This window comes from Haliotis asinina, chromosome 4 (genome assembly GCF_037392515.1).
Source record: "Haliotis asinina isolate JCU_RB_2024 chromosome 4, JCU_Hal_asi_v2, whole genome shotgun sequence".
NCBI classification, from domain to species: Eukaryota; Metazoa; Mollusca; class Gastropoda; order Lepetellida; family Haliotidae; genus Haliotis; species Haliotis asinina.
Window position 1 is genome coordinate 76,871,736 of NC_090283.1, and position 21,049 is coordinate 76,892,784.

The window sequence follows — 21,049 nt, forward strand, 5'->3', positions numbered from 1 at the left end:
CCACACCAGGCTCCTCCTCTTCCGTTAACACTGCATCACAGGCGGCAGCTGACGGCACCGTGGTTGTGTCTGGTAGGTAGGCTTCAACACTTCACTGTATGACATGTTTTAGTATCATGTTATTTCGTTTTGTTGAAAACAATTTAGATAAAATGTAAAGTAGACTTTTGTTAACGAAAAGGCCGCCTGTATGTATTTGTGTGTTTCTCTTTAAATCCTATCGCCTGGCTTTGATTCAGAATTTCGCTTAAAAAAGGTTATAAGTTATTTAAAATTATCTCGCTTTTTAACCGTTCCCTTGTGAAACGAACAAAACATTCCGTTTCATACGCAACATATGTCATATTTGGGATTTCACTTTCTCACTAAAGAACAAATTCTAGTCCTTTTTTGGTTGAGTCCCATGCGGGATTCGAACCCGCTCGAGTCAGGCACCTAATTGCCAGCACACAAAGTCAGCCGCCCAGCCCCCTCAGCCACCGCGACTTCCACAAAAAAATGAAAGTCGGACAACTGGTAGTCTAGACTGCGTACTTTGTGTACCCTTCTGATAAGAGTGAATTGGCACGGCTCCCACGGCCGAAAGCAATGATTACACGATGCCATTTTAGAAAGTGGTCAAATGCAACATATGTCATATTTGGGATTTCACTTTCATAGTCAAACAACATTTTAAGATCAATTCGATTTCCGTCTTTTGAGATTTGAACAAGATTATAACACCCGCAACTGTATATGGCATGCTAGCGATTGTGCATTTGGAAAGTCTCAATGTCAAGGTTTAGAATTATGACCCGTAATTGTTCATATCTAGGAAAAAGGATAACATAATTTCAAAATCGAAATTGTTTATTTCAGCTTAAGAGAGAGTAAGGCAAATTATGTGGTTCAGGGGTTGTGAGGCAGGGCTGTGTCACAGAGAAAAACTCAGTGTCTGGTTTATTCACACCTATATGTCTGCCTGTCTGTCTGCTAATGACAATAAACAGTGCACAACTTCAATCAATGAGCACATACAATTTGAACTTAACACTTATCGGGCTTATAGGCCATAAGCGTATCGGCAAAGGAACCAGTGGCCAATGAAAATGCTTCGTTACACTTGAATGCACACCCAGCAGCTCTGAGTGGATTCGGTATCGCGGCTGCTTCATTTCGAGGGACGTAAACCCAAGTACAAAATATTGCACTTTTCATTTGCCATCATACGCTTATACTTTTGTTTATTTCTTTTTTTTCTTGTTAATCACCAATGCAGTTTATACACCATGAACAAGGGATAACTGTGTTTTAATTATGAATGATGTTTTGGTTGCATGTGACGTTTAACGTCATTCAAAACTACAGCAGCTTACGTATCCAGCATGCACCTGAACACGATTTAAAAAAAATCACTTTACATGATAGTTTGTACTTAAACAGTGTTCAAAATAATGTATTTGCATCATGCTCTCCCTTTGATTCTGCAAAGTCTATTTCCAGATTTTGAGAAACAGAAGCGATGCCTTTGTACAAACTCCTTGCACACCTCGCCGTCACAATGCTGTTGACTCAACTCCTTGCAGCCACCCCGACTTCCCGTAATCTCGTCGCAGGTACGTCTGTTGCGAGATGTTACAAATAAAGTACACATACTGCCTTAGTGCCTTAGTGACACCAAACCACCGATCCCACGGTGTCATCTCATTGAAAACAGGTCTACTCATTATTCAGTGAAATTCGCTTTGTTTTATAGGTAAATTATCATATTGTCTTAGCTAAAATGGGTTTAGATGGTATATCTACCTTTTTTAGTTTGATCTTTTTTTCAAATTAAAAAATAATTTATTTTCCAATGACTACAACACAATGTAGTCTGATTTGCTGTCCAGAGTTACGGGCCTTGGTTGTTCTGATTCTGGTCTTCTTAACGTTTCCTTAATAGGGTGTGTGACATATAACGAGCGTTAAACCGAATCGGGGGGATTATAGAGCAACCTTTGGAGTGCAGGAAAAAACAATTATATGTCCCTGAGGGTTTCCGTTAATAATGGAAGCATAACGATCTCACTAATATTAAACATGCAAGCTAACCCACACACTAGCAACGTGACTCATCTACCAACAACCAAACCATCCATCTGTCACATAACCCGTCCATCTTCCTCATAAACCACCCACAACATCATGACCCACCCGCCTGTAACATAACTCATCTATCTGCAACATAACCCACGCGCCTGTAACATAACTCATCTATCTGCAACATAACCCATGCGCCTGTAACATAACTCATCCATCTGCAACATAACCCACCCGTCTGTAACATAACTCATCTATCTGCAACAAAGCCAATCCACCAGGAACGTGACTCATCCATCCGCCTGCAACATAAACCATCCCATGCATCCATCCGCCTGCAAAATAACCCATCCCCTGCATCCATCCGCCTGCAACATAAACCATCCCCTGCATCCATCTGCCTGCAACATAACCCATCCCCTGCATCCATCTGCCTGCAACATAAACCATCCCCTGCATCCATCTGCCTGCAACATAACCCACCCCCTGCATCCATCTGCCTGCAACATAAACCATCCCCTGCATCCATCTGCCTGCAACATAACCCACCCCCTGCATCCATCCGCCTGCAACATAACCCACCCCCTGCATCCATCTGCCTGCAACATAACCCATCCCCTGCATCCATCTGCCTGCAACATAACCCACCCCCTGCATCCATCCGCCTGCAACATAACCCATCCCCTGCATCCATCTGCCTGCAACATAAACCATCCCATGCATCCATCTGCCTGCAACAAAAACCATCCCCTGCAACCATCTGCCTGCAACATAACCCATCCCCTGCATCCACCTGCCTGCAACATAAACCATCCCCTGCATCCATCTGCCTGCAACATAACCCATCCCCTGCATCCACCTGCCTGCAACATAAACCATCCCATGCATCCATCCGCCTGCAAAATAACCCATCCCCTGCATCCATCCGCCTGCAACATAAACCATCCCCGGCATCCATCAGCCTGCAACATAACCCATCCCCTGCAATATAAGCCATCAATCAGCAACAAAGCCCATCCACCAGGAACGTGACTCAACCATCAGCAACATAACCCGTCCTCCAGCAACATAATTCACCCATTTGCAACATAAGCCATCTACCAGCAATATAACCCATCCATCTGCAACAATATTCCATCTACCAGCAGCATAACCCATCTAACAGCATCGTAACCGATCCACCAACAGCATAACCTATCCTCAAGCAGCATAATTCATCCATTTGTGACATAACCTATCCGTCTGCAATATAACCCGTCCACTAGCAACATAACCGATCCAGCAGCAACATAACCCATCTACCAGCAACATAACTTTCCTACCAACAACATAACCTTTCTACCAGCAAGATGACATCTAACCATCAACATAAGCCATATACCATTAACATTCCCTTTCTACCATCAACATAACCTATCTACTAGCAACCTAACCCATGCACCATCAATATAACCATCCATTAGCAAACATAACGCAACCACCAGCAACATTACCCATCCTCCAGAAACATAACCTATCCATCAGCGACATATCCCATCCATCGTCAGAATAAACTATCCACCAGCAAGAAAACCTATCCATTTATAACATAACCCACCTACCTGCAACCTAACCCATCCACCACTAACCTAACCCATGTACCTGCAACATAACCCATCTACCAGCAACATAATCCATCTACCAGCAACAAAACAGTATGGACATGAGACAACATAGAAACCCCCACATAGGGCGAATTGTGTAAACAGACAATGGAAAAACATTACTTTGCAAAAAGAAATGTTAACAAAAAATCATTTGAGTTGTTCCTAAACACTTTATGACAGTATCAAAGACACTTGGACTTCACGAAAGCATATCAGCAGAAAATATTTAAAAGACTGATAGCATAGGAATGATTCTTTTACAATTTTCCACACGATACAACAGTTGTTTCTTGTTTTAATAGTTGAAAAGTGGATACTTTAAATGGTTTATCTTTGTCTGACAGCAGACTTGTATTTCAATTTTTCTTTTGAACATCTAAATCACTGTTATTGTTTTATTTCGGCATGATCGAAATTAGAACAATTTGATTCTTCTGAAAAGATGCATTACATTAATGCAGCTAAGTCTTAACATAGGGCGTGGACACACCAATGGAACAGCGCGTCAGTTAGCCCAGAGCGAGGATTGTTAATTCGGTGACAGACGCCGTCGATTTTCTGTTTGTCTCACGCCTTAGACTAATCGTAATTAACCTAAGAAAGTTTTACATTTGGTATCTTAGAGACGAAATACATGTGTTACTTAGACAGAACAATATGAAACATTATATTACGTTCAATCAAAGTCACTGGTTTACATCACTGTCGACCTATCGACCTATCTGTAATGATTTACAAAGAGTGAGTGAGTGAGTGAGCGCGTTTGGCTTTAAGCCGATTTAGCAATATTCCAGCAATATCACGGCAGGGGACACCAGACATGCTCTTTACATATTTTGTTCATGTGGGGAATCGAACCTGTTTTTTTTCGGAGTGACGAGCTAATGCTGGAACCACTTTGCTACCCCACCGTCCACCACCATTTACAAAGAGGTTGATGCATTGTCTGTGTTGAGCAATATACATAAAACACGTAAATAATCGCAGCTACACAACTGTTTTACTTTCAAACTTCCTGGGATTCTCTATCGGAATGTACCATTTGGAGTAGACAGCCTGAAAAATGCCCCTGCGGTGACGGAAAGGGTCGAGATTGGCCGATTTCCTAGAAAATATTCTCGTATGATATCTATATTGGAGGTCAGTTCTTCAATATGAACTAGGCTATAAACACTGGCAACTCTCTCATTTCATCATTTTTTCAGATAATGCAAAGTTTGACCTGGCCCAGAACATTCCCAAGTTAAAGTTGTTTCAAAATGGCGACGCCCTGGTGAACCGGAAACGACGATCATATCGCCATCACAACAACTATCGTCATTACTACTGCAGGAAATGTCGGTGTTGTGGACTGAAAGAAATCATTTCACGATACTAGCCTAGGAGTCTGTGGAACGAACATTAGCGTCGACAACCTGCTGCCTACTTGAGAGACTTTATCGACGTCCTCTTTCTGGAAGGACCTAAACTCAGTGTCATCTAGTTTTTAAGAGCAAATATTCCAGGGATGTACCACGTGACATGTACGACGCATTGTTGTGTAAACTGCCACTACCAGACAGGTTGCCGCAGCATCACTGTCGTTGTCAGTTCACGTTGCCATGACGTTGATGTTGACGTCTCCGTCAAACTCGGTCCTTAACACACAAACATTTGGCTTTGACGATATCTGGTTTCATCCAAACCGACTGCACATTACGTTCGAAATACATTGAAAAAAAGAGATATTCTTATTATTTGTTTAAAGAGGGTTTTTCTCTCGTTTACACATGGTGTAAATGGGTAGGAATTCCGGGAAGAAATACAGGTTCTCAACAGTATGGCTGTGGTGGTAACTGGTAGGATCGGGGCACTATAGTGGTCACTTTACGTTGTGTATCACCTCGGGGGTCTTATCAGAGTTCCAGAACAGTGAGTGAGTAATGTTGTACGCCACTTTTAACACTATTCCAGCAATATCACGGCGGGGGACACCAGATATGAGATTCACACATTGCACCCATGTAGGGAATCGAACCCGGACGCTTAACCACTTGCCTACCCCACCGCCCAGAACACCGTCTTAAACTTTTAAAATTTTCTTTGAGTTCAGAAGTACTTACCATATTTTCAACATTTTCGCTAATACTAATCTGTATAGCACTTTATTTCGACCGTGAACCATTTAACCCACTGAGCAGAATTTTCGACTTAACAAAACCGCTGAAGAAGCTATTATTGGGATCAGGTCACGACTTCAAATGATGACATACTGACAAGAACGGTAGAATGTGAAACGCAGTGTGTCTTTTGTTTGTCTTAAATATTTTGTTAATATTTAACATCAAGGTAAAAGCGAACATAGCCACAGTAGTGAATGAAAACAAAATGCGAGCAGCAAAACTCAGATTATGGTGGGCAGAGCTCCTGGTGGGCAGGGAGCCTGTAGGCACAGTTCCTTTGGGCAAAAAATCCTTTGGGGGAGAGTTCATTGTGGGTAGAGCTCCTTTGGGTAATGTTCCTTTGGGCAGAGTTCTTTGTCCTTTGCCCACAAGGATCTTTGTTCCTTGCTCATAAAATACCCTGCCCACTGGAACTTTGCCCACAAGGAAATTTGCCCACGGGAACTTTGCTCCCGAGAAGCATTTGAAAAACAAATAGAAAAAAGTCTTCAAATCTGCTTTCCCCAGACCGCTGTAAGACTGGAATACCGTTCCAGAAGCGGTGTGTTGGTGGCGAGGGAATCCCGTGGTTACGTGGTCCACGTTAAGTATGTCTTGTGGATTTCGACAATCCCATATTCGTTGGTTGGAAGCCCAGACTATCCGTGCTGGCGTGGGTTTCGCCAAATTGGTAAGCGTCTAATTGCTGCATCTTTTCGGGCTTACCTCCACCATCAAGTGACGTAACCCAGATACTGCTTAATCAAACTCACTCACACTCGTGAAAACATTAGCTTGTACCGCCCATGGCCTGGGTCCAGTGTACCTGGGTACACATACACTATGTGTATCGGTCATTAAAGTTTCGAGTCATGAGCTGGGATTCGAACCGACGACTTTTCCACATGGCCATGGAGGCTAATCCTCTCGGCATGCTGACAAGGGAATGTCTGAGGGGTCAATCCACGCCATGCTACATGTGTGAGTCCAGTCCATCTGATGTGAATGGAATGTAGATTGAAAAAGGTAATATTCTGATGGGTAAATTTTGCTAGATTTCCACTCCAAAACATTCTCCTTTTCCTTCAAATCCCCCAGTATTCTCGATCTAACTGTGCGTCATTACATGGGAAAATCGATAATTCTCATCTTATCCCCATAATTTGCTTAAAATATTTTGAAATTAAAAAAGGGCAAACAACGGCAATAGTTTTGTCCAGCTGGGTTGAGTTCATTCAGCGCTAGTGCACCACGTGTTCGAAACTATTCCTGACATTCGTCTGTTCGTCAACAGACAAGTATTCTCACCGAAGGGTTCACCGATCCTGGACTCCCCAGCTGCTGATGACGTGTGGCAGTTGGTGCAGGATACAGGGGTGATGACCACAGCTGCTTGTCCTGTAGGTCAAACTAGCATCACGCGTGATTCTCTCACGTTACAATCAACCACGTACGATCCTCACACAGCCACTGATAGCTATATAGGCATGATAGTATATTTGCGTCATTCAATGTAGGCAGAGGGGTTGGGGTTTGGGAGACTGAGGTGTTTTGAGTGGGAAGTTTGAGGTTGCTTGTAGCTATAAGCATGTCCGTCTGTCCATCTGTCCATCTGTTCCCATGGAGAAGTTGAAAACTATCGTTAATATTTTCTTGAAACCCATCGTGGTTAATGAGTTGGCACCTGACTATGAGGAGTGCGTGTTCTGTAATTAGTTTGATGTCGCGTTTAGCAATATTCCAGCGATATCACGGCGGGGTACACCAGAAATGGGCTTCACATTGTATCCATGTGGGGTCTCGAACCGGAGTCCTAAGCGTGACGAGAGTGACGAGAGTGACGAGAGTGACGAGCGCTTTAACCACCCCACAGTGCATGCAGTGCAAGGGGATCTGGCGTATGTTGTGAGTCTGACTACAGATGAAGACAATGTTATTCGTGTCTCTTCCATTGGTTGGAGGGTTTTAATAGACAGGAAAAATGTATTTCTATTTAAAAAGTGAAAGATTTACGTGATGAGAAATATTACCCCCAAACTTTTGTCTGAATGGAACAAGTGTTTTGGCCCGTACCAGGGGTTCAAAAATCGCATCGTCCGACGCCCGGGACAAGTCAGTTTTCTCCTCAAGTAAAGGTATCTTACTTGGATAATTTCCACTTATGGTTTCAAACTACATCTTGGATTTCATTTCATATTTGCTCATAATGAAGCTATTATAGTTCGCAATAATAATAACAATAAAGTAGAGCTAGTAGAGAGTGAAATTATCACTCTTCGATAAATAATCTAGTAAACATTACCTTCACTCATTGTGTCATAAAATCAGGGCAAGTGGAAAATTAGTCAGGACAAGTTACTTTCTTGAAGTCACTTGCCCTGTGGCAAGTGGCTTTTCAAAATACTTTTGAACCCCTGCCCTACACATGCACTTTATGAAAAGTATTAGTGAATGTAGTTGCAAAATGGTTCATTTCAGATGCTGAACTGAGTCGCTCTCTTGGAACTGATATGGGACGCTTTTTAATATTATTAAATATCAATATTTCTGCATGAACCCTAAACAGCGATGGCAGATAGGTATCAATCAAGTAAACTCCACTTATGGTTAATTTAATTTTTTGTATGTCATTTAAAAACGTTTGTTTCTAATATTCTAGTATGCACTTTGCACCACAGTGAATTGGTTTGTGACAAAGCCGTTGTGTACATTATGATACCAAATGCGTCCACCCCTGGATAGAAATCTGTCTGACAGTTTGATATAGTAACTTGGTTGTAACATTTTTAACGGCAGTATCACATATTCTTCATAATTATTAATATAATTCTGCATTCGTTAATATGTTAATGGAGTCATTGTAAATCTTTCAGTGCTTCAGTAAGCGGTTGTACTCGTTTTGAGGACAAAAGTTCTACTCTATGTTTACAGTAAACACATCAAATGACTGGCATACAGTGTCTGACTTGATGCAGGGAGTGCATGGCATTCACATATTTTATTCTTGTGGACATCGAAGAGATATTTTCAGTAATCTAAGAGATAATCTACCCCACTGCCTTGGGGGCCAGCATCCCAGAGCCACGGTTTGCAATAACTGTATTATACATGGCTTCGATGTCGATCTATATTACAATTATGTAACCACGTGTAGCCAAAATGTAACCTCTGATTGATCTCATGTAATCTCAATATGTAAACACATATTGCGGTTATGTCATTATAAACAGATTTCATCAAACTAACATACAAAATTCAAAAGTAAAATCATAAATGATTTATTCAGCTGTTTTCGCTATTATGTAGCAGCCTAATGTTTGTTATTGATGAACAGCAAGCAGGTGCCCGGTATTTTGTCTTCATCTCAGCTTGTCATCAAGGCGACAGATACATCATTTCATCACAGTGCATTATGCTTCACATTCCGTCGCTGAGCTGATTCGCCTTGGCATGAGGCCAGTTCCTCAAATTAATTTACATATCACGTGACACGAATTTCCTTCAGTTTGTTCTATGTTTACTGAAGTCACATGAACCAAGCTAAGAGGGCGCCAAACAGCGCCATTTACAGATTGTTGTCAGTAAGTATGAAATATGCTGGTGCAACTGTGACAGCTTGTTAATACATATTCAAGTTACTGCATATCTAGCTCTCGTAGGGCTTTGATGTTGGCACGTGGAGCCATAAAACTATTTCAAACAAGGAAGAAAAGCAATTGAAAATCGTTTTTTCACGTTTTGGGATAATTTGGCACTAAAATTTATAGATTTATGACATGTTTATCTCTTTCAGTAGGCTATTGATAATTAGATCTATGAAAAACATGGCTGTGTAATTTGTAGTGTGCGGTGAAATATGGTGATTCGTCACTTATCTTTGACCTGTGGCAAAGATACCAGAACTTTAAGAAGGACGGTGATTCTGCTTACTGAAGTATTTAACCCTTCACATACTAAGCTTGAGGTCCATGACGTCACTGGTCGCGCGGACAACACTCTTTCGACCCTCTGGAGAGAAAGAGTTATTGTTTAACATAAGACCCCTTAATGTTTTCACAGTTTTGATGACGTCAATCACATCTTTAGTGACGTCATCTGTTATGAGGTTTCCGCTGAGGTCCACCACCTTCAGAGACACGCTCTGTAACACTGCTCCTATTATAACTCCTGCTTTGACGTCATCGAGTCCCGCGTGACATACCGTGACTTCCTCGAGAAGTGGGCTTGAGACAATCAGTTCATGCAGAAGGGAGCATGCCCTAGCATCAATGGCGGGAAGAAAGGTCCCTCGGTGTGTATCCATTATAGAAAAGTTTTTCTTAGCCGACAGAAGATTAAGGCTCAGTACTTGCAACTTCTTGCACATTTGAGCACATTTCAGGACATCGTGTAACCTGGCACTCGGAATGTAGCAGTTTTCTAATCGGAGATGATAAAAGTCACTTTGACCTTTCAATTTGATGATGACCTCTGATCCAGCTGCTTCAAGGTTACACCTCCTGACCTCGAGTCTATGGAAGATGTTTGGCCAACATCCAATAACATAGGCAATCCGATGCATGTGGCTACAGTTCTCTATTGTTAGTGTTTTTAGAGCGATGGCGGATGTGAAGGTCGAGGCCACTCGCCGATGTAACGCATGGGAAAGGTTCTCGGCCGAATTAAAAGGTCCACCTAAAGTAAAGTTCTTCACATGAGTGTTCCCTTGGAATGTCTCACAGAGGAAATGTACCAGAAATGACGTATCGGCAACGAAAGTCGCTCGCAGCATCAACGTTGTTAATGACGTCATACAATTCAGAGCTCGTGCCAGACTGATACCGAGGCTGGACTGTGTAAACATTTTGTCCATATGGAGAACGATTCCATGTGTTGAGAGTTCGTAACGCGACATCATGTGAATCAAATCCTGAAGCACTGAACAAACGCTGTCCTCTAAAGAAAATTCTAAAATTGTTGGAAAATTTTGGGCTACTAATTTGCACACATCCTCTTGAAAATCGGTTTGTCTGAGACACACTAGAACTCTGCTTATGTCACAGAGGGTACCGCGTGTCACGAGCTGATCGTGACCCAGCATTGTGACGTACTGCTGCTTGGACCTGTCCATCATTGTTTCAACGAGTGTCTTGAGGACTGTGATGTGGCCGGATACACTGAGCTGTCGACAGCAGTACCCACACAGACTCTCGAACACTCTGTCTTGTAGGAGATTTGGCAACAGACTTTCCGAGATTGTAGGATTTACCAACAGATGACAGACATGTGCAGACGCCAGGAAGTCGCGGAAACCTCTGGAGCTGTAGGCAAACATTTCACTGTTTGAATTGGATTCGTTCGAATCACCAGTCTCGTGAATGTCCCGGATTATTCTTAGGTCGCAAAGGTGAAGGAGTTGCACGGAATCGGCGAGAACAGACTTGTTGAAATAGTGCGTCCCTCTGTACAACCCTTCATATGCTTGCTGGCGTAAACACACGATAATCCGCTCCAAATCACTACCTGATCCCTTCTCCTGTAACACGCCATCTAGCGACCGGAAGCTGTGGTGAAGGAGACACTGGATCAAGTCTGTTTTATTGTTAGGGATGACGTCATATCCGGTTTTACAGAAATCAGCAAGAAGAGAACTTATAAGGGGGTTTCGGAACAGTTCGCCTTGAAGATCGACCATCTTGACTTGATCTACGCTTGACACTTTGTTCTCAGGAAATTCACACATTTTCTGCAAACGCCTTGTAAGAATTCGTGAGCCATAATCCGGGTTGATCCCGTAGCAGTAGAAGAGGTTGTCAAAGCGATGTTTCTGCATTACGCTGGGACCGGTGAATACCATGACACGCCCGAACGCCGTCTTGTGGGAGTCGAGAGTAGATTCAATCACCTTGATCAGACCAGAACACACTGGAACATTGTCAAAGAACACTTCAACGTCCCCAGAACAGCTAGTCAGCCAGTCACTTATATCACTGGTCTCGAACTCAGATCCTCGCTCACCCAACAAAGCCCTCACTGTCTTCACAATGAACCGGATGTGGCTCTTACTGTCCATCAATGATGAGAAGGAGCCCTCTGTAACGTTGGAACAATCAAGATAAAGAGGTGTCTTTAAATTAGGCAGATAAACGTCCTTGACATTAGAACTGCTCGTAGCCTTCATACACTGCGTCTGTTGACACGCGACCTTGACCTCCCAGAGCTGAAGGAGACGCTGGCAGATGGTTGTCTTGCCAACACCGATATCCCCCTCTACCAGAACGCTCACGCTCCGAGAGGGTCGAGGGTAAACAAGGTCGTCGATCGATGCTGTTTCAAGTCTGTAGACAAAAGGCAATTAGAAATAAGATTTATACTCGTCACTCATTATGACTGGCTATATAAAAATGTATCTAACTACTGCTGTACATAGTACATGCATTTTCGTTTCCGATCACTGTACCAGTGTCGCCAATTACAGTATACGTCAAAATATTTACTTCTTTTCATATTCTAGTGGAATTTGTTTATCACTGCTCTTGATGGATAATCGTAACTTTGTTTTTATTACAATATGACGCTTCGGCACAGATGCTTGCACCGTTTTCAAACACGAGGAAGTATACTGAATAGCAAAAAAAAAAAATCAACCCCCCCCAAAAAAACAAAACAAAACAAAACAAAAAAAAAACAAAAAAACAAACAAAAAACAAAAAAAAACAAACCCCAAACAAATGCAATCTCATAAAAGTAAGCGTTCGTGTTTATGTCTTCTATTTGAATACTTGACAAAAAGCCAGAGTTGCGTTTCTTCTGCTGCTCAGTATGTGATTTAAGTTGCCAGTACGTTGTCATTTCATGCAGCTTCTACATGGCTAAAAAGCTATTAGTGAAAAATATGTCAAATCATACGTACACAATATGTGCAGATATCTGACTGTTAACTGTCATCTCTTCATGCTAACCTCACAGAGTGCTGAACAGCAACTAGCTTGACTGCTAACTGTCATCTCTTCGTGCTCACCCCAGACAATGCTGAATAGCAACTACCTATCACCCGTTCGGGTTCGTATCCCAAATCTCAGATTTATTTATTCTTGAGAGCCAGCTACTGTCAGAGAGAGAGAGAGAGAGAGAGAGAGAGAGAGAGAGAGAGAGAGAGAGAGAGAGAGAGAGAGAGAGAGAGAGAGAGAGAGAGAGAGAGAGAGAGAGAAAGAGACTGATTTGTGTGCTATATGTTTAGTATCTCTTGTTACACATGCGTGTATTTGAATTAATTTTTGTGGACATTGCAGTTTTCTGGATTACATGTATGTTTGTCAAAAAATATCCCTTTCGTAATATAAAGAAATGTCACTACTTTAAAGTACTTTGGTAGTGGTTTCACCAGTGCAGCATTACTAAATCCCGTCCTATCAACCTGACGTAAGAACCCCTACTCAAATTTATGGAATAAACTCAGGTTGTCTTTGATGTTCGCCATCATCAAACACACGCCTCGCGGTTTTTTTTTCGCGGGGTGGGGGCCCTCTGCAGGTGGCTCGCTTTTGCCTGCCCACAGCTTGTCATAACAGTGTCAGGCAGCTGTACACGGAAATGCCATAGAGGGCGCTGCGTACAGAGGTCAATCACTGGGCTCCGTCTATTCGGTTGCGTACCCAGTCTCCGACCTGTAGAGCGCATGGTTCCTCTCGACATCTGTGATACACAGCATGAAACGAATAGTGGAACGAATAGTGAAGCGAATAGTGAAACGTATAGTGAAACGAATAGTGAAACTCCTCACGATGCGGATTCATGCCCTCGTGATATTCTTTCAGATACGTCTATCTGTACATAAATAGATTCATTGAATAGGATTTGGATTTGACGAAACACACATACGAAATAGCACAGTCTGCAAAAGTAAGGTCTAAAGGAAAATTATGTCATCACAGAAATATTCTCTAAACATTCTTGTCTCAGTTCAACACGAATGTTGCTCTTTTAGCGTGAAATTTTTTAATAAGTTGTACTTGGTCAGTGATTGTGCGGGGTGAATTTGTTACCCCTGCTTCAGGTACGTGTGACATTGGTTCACCCAGGACTCCAGACAGGGCCAATCAGAGCAATTTCATGACCACCGGTGAAAATATTTCACAAGATAAAGTACATGAACTATATTCATATAATTTGCTAGAAATTGAATTCCAACTGAGTGAACTATGCCAGCGATAGTCCATTGCACTAATCCAATGGACGCGGTGGCCATGAATTACTGCTTGGTGTACAGGGTCTGTAGGTTCAGCATCAGTATTGATGTCGGGTTAAGCTGTGCAACTGGATAACTTGTATTTTGTAACTATTACCGGATAACTTAATAGATTAATAAGTATACCCAAACACTGAGTCAGAAGTAGGTGATATTTTATCTAACTTGGTCCGGTATACTATTTCACAGGGAGCAAAATAAGGGACCAAGGGGGGTATCACGGTCCGGTGATTTCGTGTACTGATACAAACAGAGTTCCTTAAGTGGGCAGACCCCGTGACATCAAAGGGTGCTTCCATTTTTGGTTTTGTCAGTTTGGGGCAGGATGGCATGGAACAGACCAGAAACGGAGTTTTACTGAGTTATTAGGCAAATCTTAGCCCTACAGGAAAAACTCTACGTTTATGTGTAGTGGAATAAAATGCAGTTGAATCATTCTCAGATTACAGTCTCTTCTTATCTATTCATACGTGGCAGTGTTTGGTTTTTAAACTTCAGTACATGCCCTTCTTGTCTTCGATACATCACGTAGCAATGTCACACGTGTTTGTCGTCGATTGTCTGACTTCAATACAGGAAGAATACATTAAAGAATGTTTTGTCAAATGCGTGTTTATTTGTATTTCTTGTCACGTACGAGAAAAGCGTCACTGTGTACAACAGATTTCCTATCCCCAGGACGAAGGTGTAATAGGTGACAGAGCGCCCGTCCAGTGAGCGATAGATCGACAGTTTGACCCCCGTCAGAACCGTAACAAAAGACGTTAACAGACGGTAGTTTTGTTGCCCTGCCTGGTATTAAAAGGATAACATGATGACTGATTGGCTCGGAGTCATGCTTGAGTTAGGTATTACTGTGGAACCATTTAAGCCTGTACAAGAACAAACAGCTACAGACGCACAGAAAAGAGTGAGAGAAAGTGTCGTAGAGGTGAAATCCCAAAGCCACATCGTCTCGTATGCACTGTAGTTTTTATGGAAGTTTGATCATACATCAGAGGCTGGTGTCTCTAGACAATCAGCTACCGTAAGACTTTCGACAACGACATACTTTAATTTGAGGTGGACTGATACCATTGTTCATCAAACATCTTATTTTTCCTTATATGCGACCTGGGTTTATTTGAGAAATATTTCATTATTCTTTGCCACGATAATCTGGCTTTAAAATGGACGTAGGCAATTATTTACAACATAAACAATTGCTGCAAACAAGAATTTAAGAGTATTTGAGGATAAGGCACTACTAAGTTTGAGCCGATTCCAAAGTTCGGGATAACACTATGTAATTTGATCACGGGGTCGATATAAGCGGGTACATTTATATGTATTTATAATTATCGTGTTTAGTCGGGATTTAAATATAGTTTCAAAATGTCGGTATATCTCGGAAAACCTGTTCCACCTGTACATATGAATTTCTAAAACTTGCAAATTGCGTAGTTTCGTGCTCTTCAAGCCATGTTCTAATCATCTTAAACAAAGAGTATTTTTGTTTTTTATATATATATTAACGGCCTAATTCTAGATAAGAAAGTATTCATGTTTGTATCGATGTCCATCACTATATGGTCACGCCGTTGTTAGCGAAAAGCTGAAGTTGAGAACGAGCTTGCACTTTGACAGCCCCACGCGTTCAGAAGCGCACGATGTTATAGAGTCATTTGGCAACTTATCAATGGAGCTGCACTTAAAATTGCTGGAATTTCTTGGGCTGAGATATTTTGCAGATATGATGTCTGATAAGCAGCAGTTTCCGAGTTACTGATTTCTGTGTTTACATGTAGATGATTTCGGAAACAAGGATAGGCAGTTTCACGAAACCAAAACTGTCGCCCAACTGCAACCAAAACCCCAAGCACTCGGTCATCATCCAATCAGGAACGATATTGCGCTAGTGGGCGTGGCCCATTGTTCTTACCTCGTCGTAAAAATACATCTTTGATAATAAAATGCAGTGGAATCATTCTCCAATTACTCAGAATTACAATTTCTTCTTATCTGTTCATACATGGCAGTGCCTGGGTTTTAAACTCCAGTACATGCCCTTCTTGTCATAGATACGTCACGTAGCAACGTCACACGACTTTCATTGCAGGCTTAAAGGGGGTCGTCTACTGATCGCCAAAAACATTCCACAAATCATGACTGGTTCGTATTACATTTTACGCCAAGCGCACGACTCCCTAACGCAGATGCCCGAGACGCGACTTTAGTTTTACGCCGCTTTTTTTTCATTATTCCACGGTATCACGGCAGCTGCAGGGGACACCAGATATCGGATTCACAAAATATCCGGAGAAAGACAAGGCACTAACTGGCACAGCGTTTGCCACCCAGCCTCTGCTGGTTGTGTTTACTTGGATTAAGTTTAAAACAAAGAAATAAACAAACATAGAACCCACATGCCAAATAACAAAGAGTTAAAATATATCACAATAATAATAAAACAAACAAACAAAATACATACACACACAAACACTCCCCCCCCCCTCCCCCAACAAAAAAACCAAAAAACACACAACAAAACACAAAATCAGTATATCAGTATACTAACTTTGCCCATCAGTCTGTACTAAACAAAAATAATGACGGATACGTATCTAATGTTATACACGTAACATTTATCGGATGTAACTAGAACACTGACATTTCGTTTCCATGTCTGTAATTGCTTCAGCATGTACAGTATCGCCATGCCAAATGTGGGGATGTCAGTTTCAGTACTGGAGGCAGTCACTAATTTGCGTTAGTGAGAATAGTGAAAACGAAAATATCAGGGAAGGGGTTTACATGAAGATACCCCCAAAATGATTACATTTTGGTATTGTCAAAGCTTAAATTATGCGTTTATCAGATTTCTTCTTGCTCTGCACGATGTGGCATAAAACAAGCTCCTGTAACAGCCGCCATGTTGTAACAAGCGACACAAAGCCAACTTCCGGTTGACCTCGTCAAACAAAACAGCCAATACACGAGGTGCGTGTCTATTGACAAGAGGTGCGGTTGACGTAAGTGACTCTGGGAACCGTGGAAGAGATAATAACGCTAAAGACAGCTTACACGTCTTCCTCAACACTTAGTGTTTACGTGGTGTGTTTTTCTCCCAATCTCCCACCTTTATCAGCACCCTCTTCGACACCTGTCTATCTTTGGAATGAGTGAGTGAATGCGTTGTAGTTATACATACTTGATTTTAGCAATATTCCCACTGACAAGTGAAAGTGGTTCACTTACTGTACACATATTGGGAATCGAACCAAGATCTTCGGCATGAGGAGCGAACGCATGTAACACTAGGGCACGCCACCGCCCTCTATCCATGGAATTAGTTTCTGTTGAGGATGAGGATAGGGATTGTTCTAACATGCTTGTGTTTGTTTTTGCTTTGTGCGTAACGCTAGCTGCATGCATTCCATCGAGACAAATAAACCCACTGATAAATAGCACGAGCAACGACCCATGTCGTCAGGTTTGAAGTGATTAAGGAAATCATGTAGTGTGATCCTCGAACCCACTGTGCCACCACTGACGACCCGCATAGGTTCCTAGGGACTATAAAGGGATTGGGGCAAGAGCCTCCTCTTTAGAGAATCGTATGATCCTGACACGTTCAAGGGGCATAACTCTGCACAGCGTGTTTCTTTATCCCATACCAATCATGTCGGTTAATGTAACAAGAATAAACAACACGTGTTAGAACAATGGCGGCGTGCACACACTTGGCAATGCGGAGTTATACACCATGCAACTACCTGACAAACTACAGCACTAGACGAGCACTCCGCTACACGAAAATAGTTCTTTGGATCATATCACCTTGTCAGCGGGTAGTACGCAGGCCAGAGCGACGTGTGCAGATCATTCCGCACTTTAAACCTGGGAACTCGTTTTATTTGGAAAAATGGTTCACGAAGCGGTAATTGTCTTTCCAGGTCACATGATCTCACATCACGTGACTCCCGGTGGCGCTTGTAGGTTGCCAGGAGACATGACGTCAGTCGTTCCCCAAACTGAGATGCTGAAAGATAAAATAACATATTACTAATATTTTAAATCTGTTGAAATCAGTCTAAGTAAACTTAATGTCGGTATTATTCGTTACACTCCTCTACTGAGTCTGACAAATCCTAGTAGGAAGTCGTTTCTGGTAACCTTTGAGATTGACCAATCAGAACACTGCTTACCAAGTCGCAAAACTGAACATTCGCACATACATTTTGAACTTTTACCTCGAAAAGGTTTTGTATCCGAATGGTTCCGAATACTATTTTCCGTGCGATCGTTTCCGGTTGACGCACATTGGGCATGCTACAACACTGTCAACAGTGAGAAAACAGTCGCTGGAAATAGCGATTTTTTTGTCAATATTCAATGATGTCAGCGTGCGGAAACATTTAAGACAATGGTAACCATGTCATCAGAAAGTTGTAAGCGTATAAACTGCAGGTCAGATATATGTGTTTTATGCGGATTTTCGTTTGCTGAGGGATCACTGCAAAACCCTAGGAAGGTAGCGAATAATACTAAGACTAAGAGTACCAAGACTGTTGTTGCAATTAAATTCATACAAAGTTTGAATGCATTAAAATAGGATGGCACTAATAACAATAACATGATGCATTTTGCTGTCGCATTGTAACATTTAAAGATAATTCGTATTGTTTGTGCATGTTATTTGTAATGGGAGTCCCCATGTTGGGTCTTTTTAGTACATCTTCCAGAGGCATGCCTAACCTACCATAGCCTTTATTAAAGTTTTCACTTGCCAGCGGATTTTCTGTGTAAAAATACGCATGCAAAATTCGGACAGCGATTCTTTATCGTCGACGTAGTCGTTGGTGAGGCGACGGTCATGGCTGACGTTAGAACCAGCCGAAGAACCCGTCCCGTTCTGTCTTCTAGACTGGAGACCGTCCTCCTGACTGGTCAAGTCAGGCACAGACAGCGACATTACGAAATGTTGTGCAAGGTCACTGACCTGTGCTAATGTGCATAAGATTCGCCGACTTAGGGAGGTGGTAATTGACTTTTACAGATGTCATTGAGAATGAAAGGTCATGCCAGGAGGGAAGTAAAAATACGCCAAATACATTAAACGGACAAAGGAGATACAATTTCGGTGCACGTTGGACATGCGTTGAAACAATAAAGTTGTTTGTATATATGCACTTTTAAACAAACTTATTGACATGGTTTACTCTAAGACAGGAGGATAACATAACGGTAGTGAAAACCAGTCCTGTTTAACGTTACGACGTGCATCAGCTATAACAGTCAGTGTATGGCAGACTCTCGTAATTCTTCATTCGTCACCACTCGCCCTTTCCGTAACCTCGGTTTGTGGTGGGGGGTTGTCACGACTGGTAATGGTAATTCCAAAACACACGATAAATGGAAGTTTCCGGTGCTATATATAGTCACTGTTCTATATATAGACACTGTTCCTCATGTTGCACGCTGGTGCACTGGTACCATGTCAAGGGAAATCCCTCCAGGATTACAGCTACGAAACGTACATTTATACATGTGTATTAAATAGATAATTAGCTGGGTTTTTGTAAACGCATTGGAATTCTGGTGATCGCAAGGTCAAAATGGCCGACGTCTGTGGTCACTGTTCGAATCGTCTGTGGTGAAGATGGTAGCATAGTCTTTATCTCTGTCAGTTTCCCATGCGACCGAATTATTATTGTCTGTCAATGATGAGGTAACCATCCTCTTCAACATCTGTATCTCTTTCAAAGAACAACATGTTTTTTCGTGTCGGTAACCAAAAATTATATTGCCACACACCGGTGAAATGTATCTTCCAATGAAAACAGAGCATCGGCTTTCCAAACAGACTCGTTATAACGAAACACAATATTATGCATGTACCTTGACGTGACGTGTTTAACCCCGATATAGTGTTTTGATGTGTTTACCTTGAACCGCATCCATGCTTGTGAAACGAGAGTTTTAGAGCGTCATACTCCTCACGGTAACGTCTGCCGCCTGCAGGCCAAATATATCACAGGAATATCTGAAAATACAACAAAGGTTGAACGTAAGGAAGTAGGTAATAGGAATACCGGCCCGCTAGCTTGTGTGTAGGTATGAAGGGGTGTGTGTGTGTGTGTGTGTGTGTGTGTGTGTGTGTGTGAGAGAGAGAGAGAGAGAGAGAGAGAGAGAGGGAGACAGAGAGGGAGAGAGAGAGAGAGATCATCGCTATACTTTATTCATTCAATACCTATATAGAAATATACATAACAAATATACAACTCTCATTTAATACGTAATTACGATTGTATATGCTACGAGTGTTACTTTTCAACACGGTGATGCAACTTACTTTTAGATGTACATCTCCGTTTCATCTTCTCATGACGCAGTTAGTAAACTTTAGGAATGTTCTCGACTTCTGCAGTAGACCCCGGATGTGTAGGGTAGGCACACCACCGTAACGGCTCAGCGCAGCGCTCAACGCCGACTCTAGATACACCAGCCTCGATCTTACAGTCCCGACATCTATCTGTAGCACCGAGGGTGGCGTGTTTTACATTCTGACGATATTTCAGTGATAAAAGCGAGGTTTTCTTGGCTACCTGTGCCTCGTGTTATCAACGGACGGAGAAGCCTGCCCCGGGCAGGTACGCTGCCTCACGAGAAATGGCGGCTGCAGTTTGGAGTTCCTTTGGTATCGGGTTTCAGAAGCACTGGGGGAAGATGGTACAGGAATAGATCAGCGAGGGGGGATGAGGAGGGGGTCTAGGGGGGTGGAGGTAACGAATCTGTTGATAATGGCGCCAGGCCAGGATGCATTGAGAGTGTCTGGAACACAACAGTACGTTGCGCACTCATCAAGGGCGAGTGAAGCCTTCTGAAGATTATCAAGAGCTAGGAAGTATTTTCATAACCAGGAATGCGATTTGAAGAATGCAGCTTCAAGTTCGAAAAACTGTAACAGTACCACGTGTGATGAGATTGTTTAA

At 42.3% G+C, this 21,049-nt stretch overlaps 1 protein-coding gene and 1 long non-coding RNA gene across 2 annotated transcripts; one reads left to right on the forward strand and one right to left on the reverse strand.

The window, feature by feature from the left end:
* LOC137282744 (uncharacterized) lies at positions 1-5,430 on the forward strand. Its single transcript, XR_010956840.1, has 3 exons — positions 1-72; positions 1,483-1,595; positions 4,913-5,430. It is a non-coding gene; the product is annotated as an uncharacterized lncRNA (long non-coding RNA).
* Positions 5,431-9,110: 3,680 nt separating this feature from the next.
* Positions 9,111-20,727, reverse strand: LOC137282745 (uncharacterized). The gene is made up of 4 exons (XM_067814532.1): positions 20,410-20,727; positions 20,003-20,100; positions 17,895-18,096; positions 9,111-12,165 (listed from the first exon to the last, which is right to left on the reverse strand). Exons 2-4 carry the CDS (start codon positions 20,016-20,018, stop codon positions 9,795-9,797), a joined length of 2,589 nt encoding a protein of 862 aa, XP_067670633.1. The 5' UTR covers positions 20,019-20,100; positions 20,410-20,727; the 3' UTR covers positions 9,111-9,794.
* Between the last annotated feature and the right edge of the window lie 322 nt (positions 20,728-21,049).

What these genes read in the sequence shown, in the direction of transcription:
- LOC137282745 (XM_067814532.1), bottom strand. An exon ending in GCGTACTACCCGCTGACAAG is followed by an intron (nt 12,166 to 17,894) that starts GTGATATGATCC and finishes TTTTGTCTACAG; the next exon opens with ACTTGAAACAGCATCGATCG.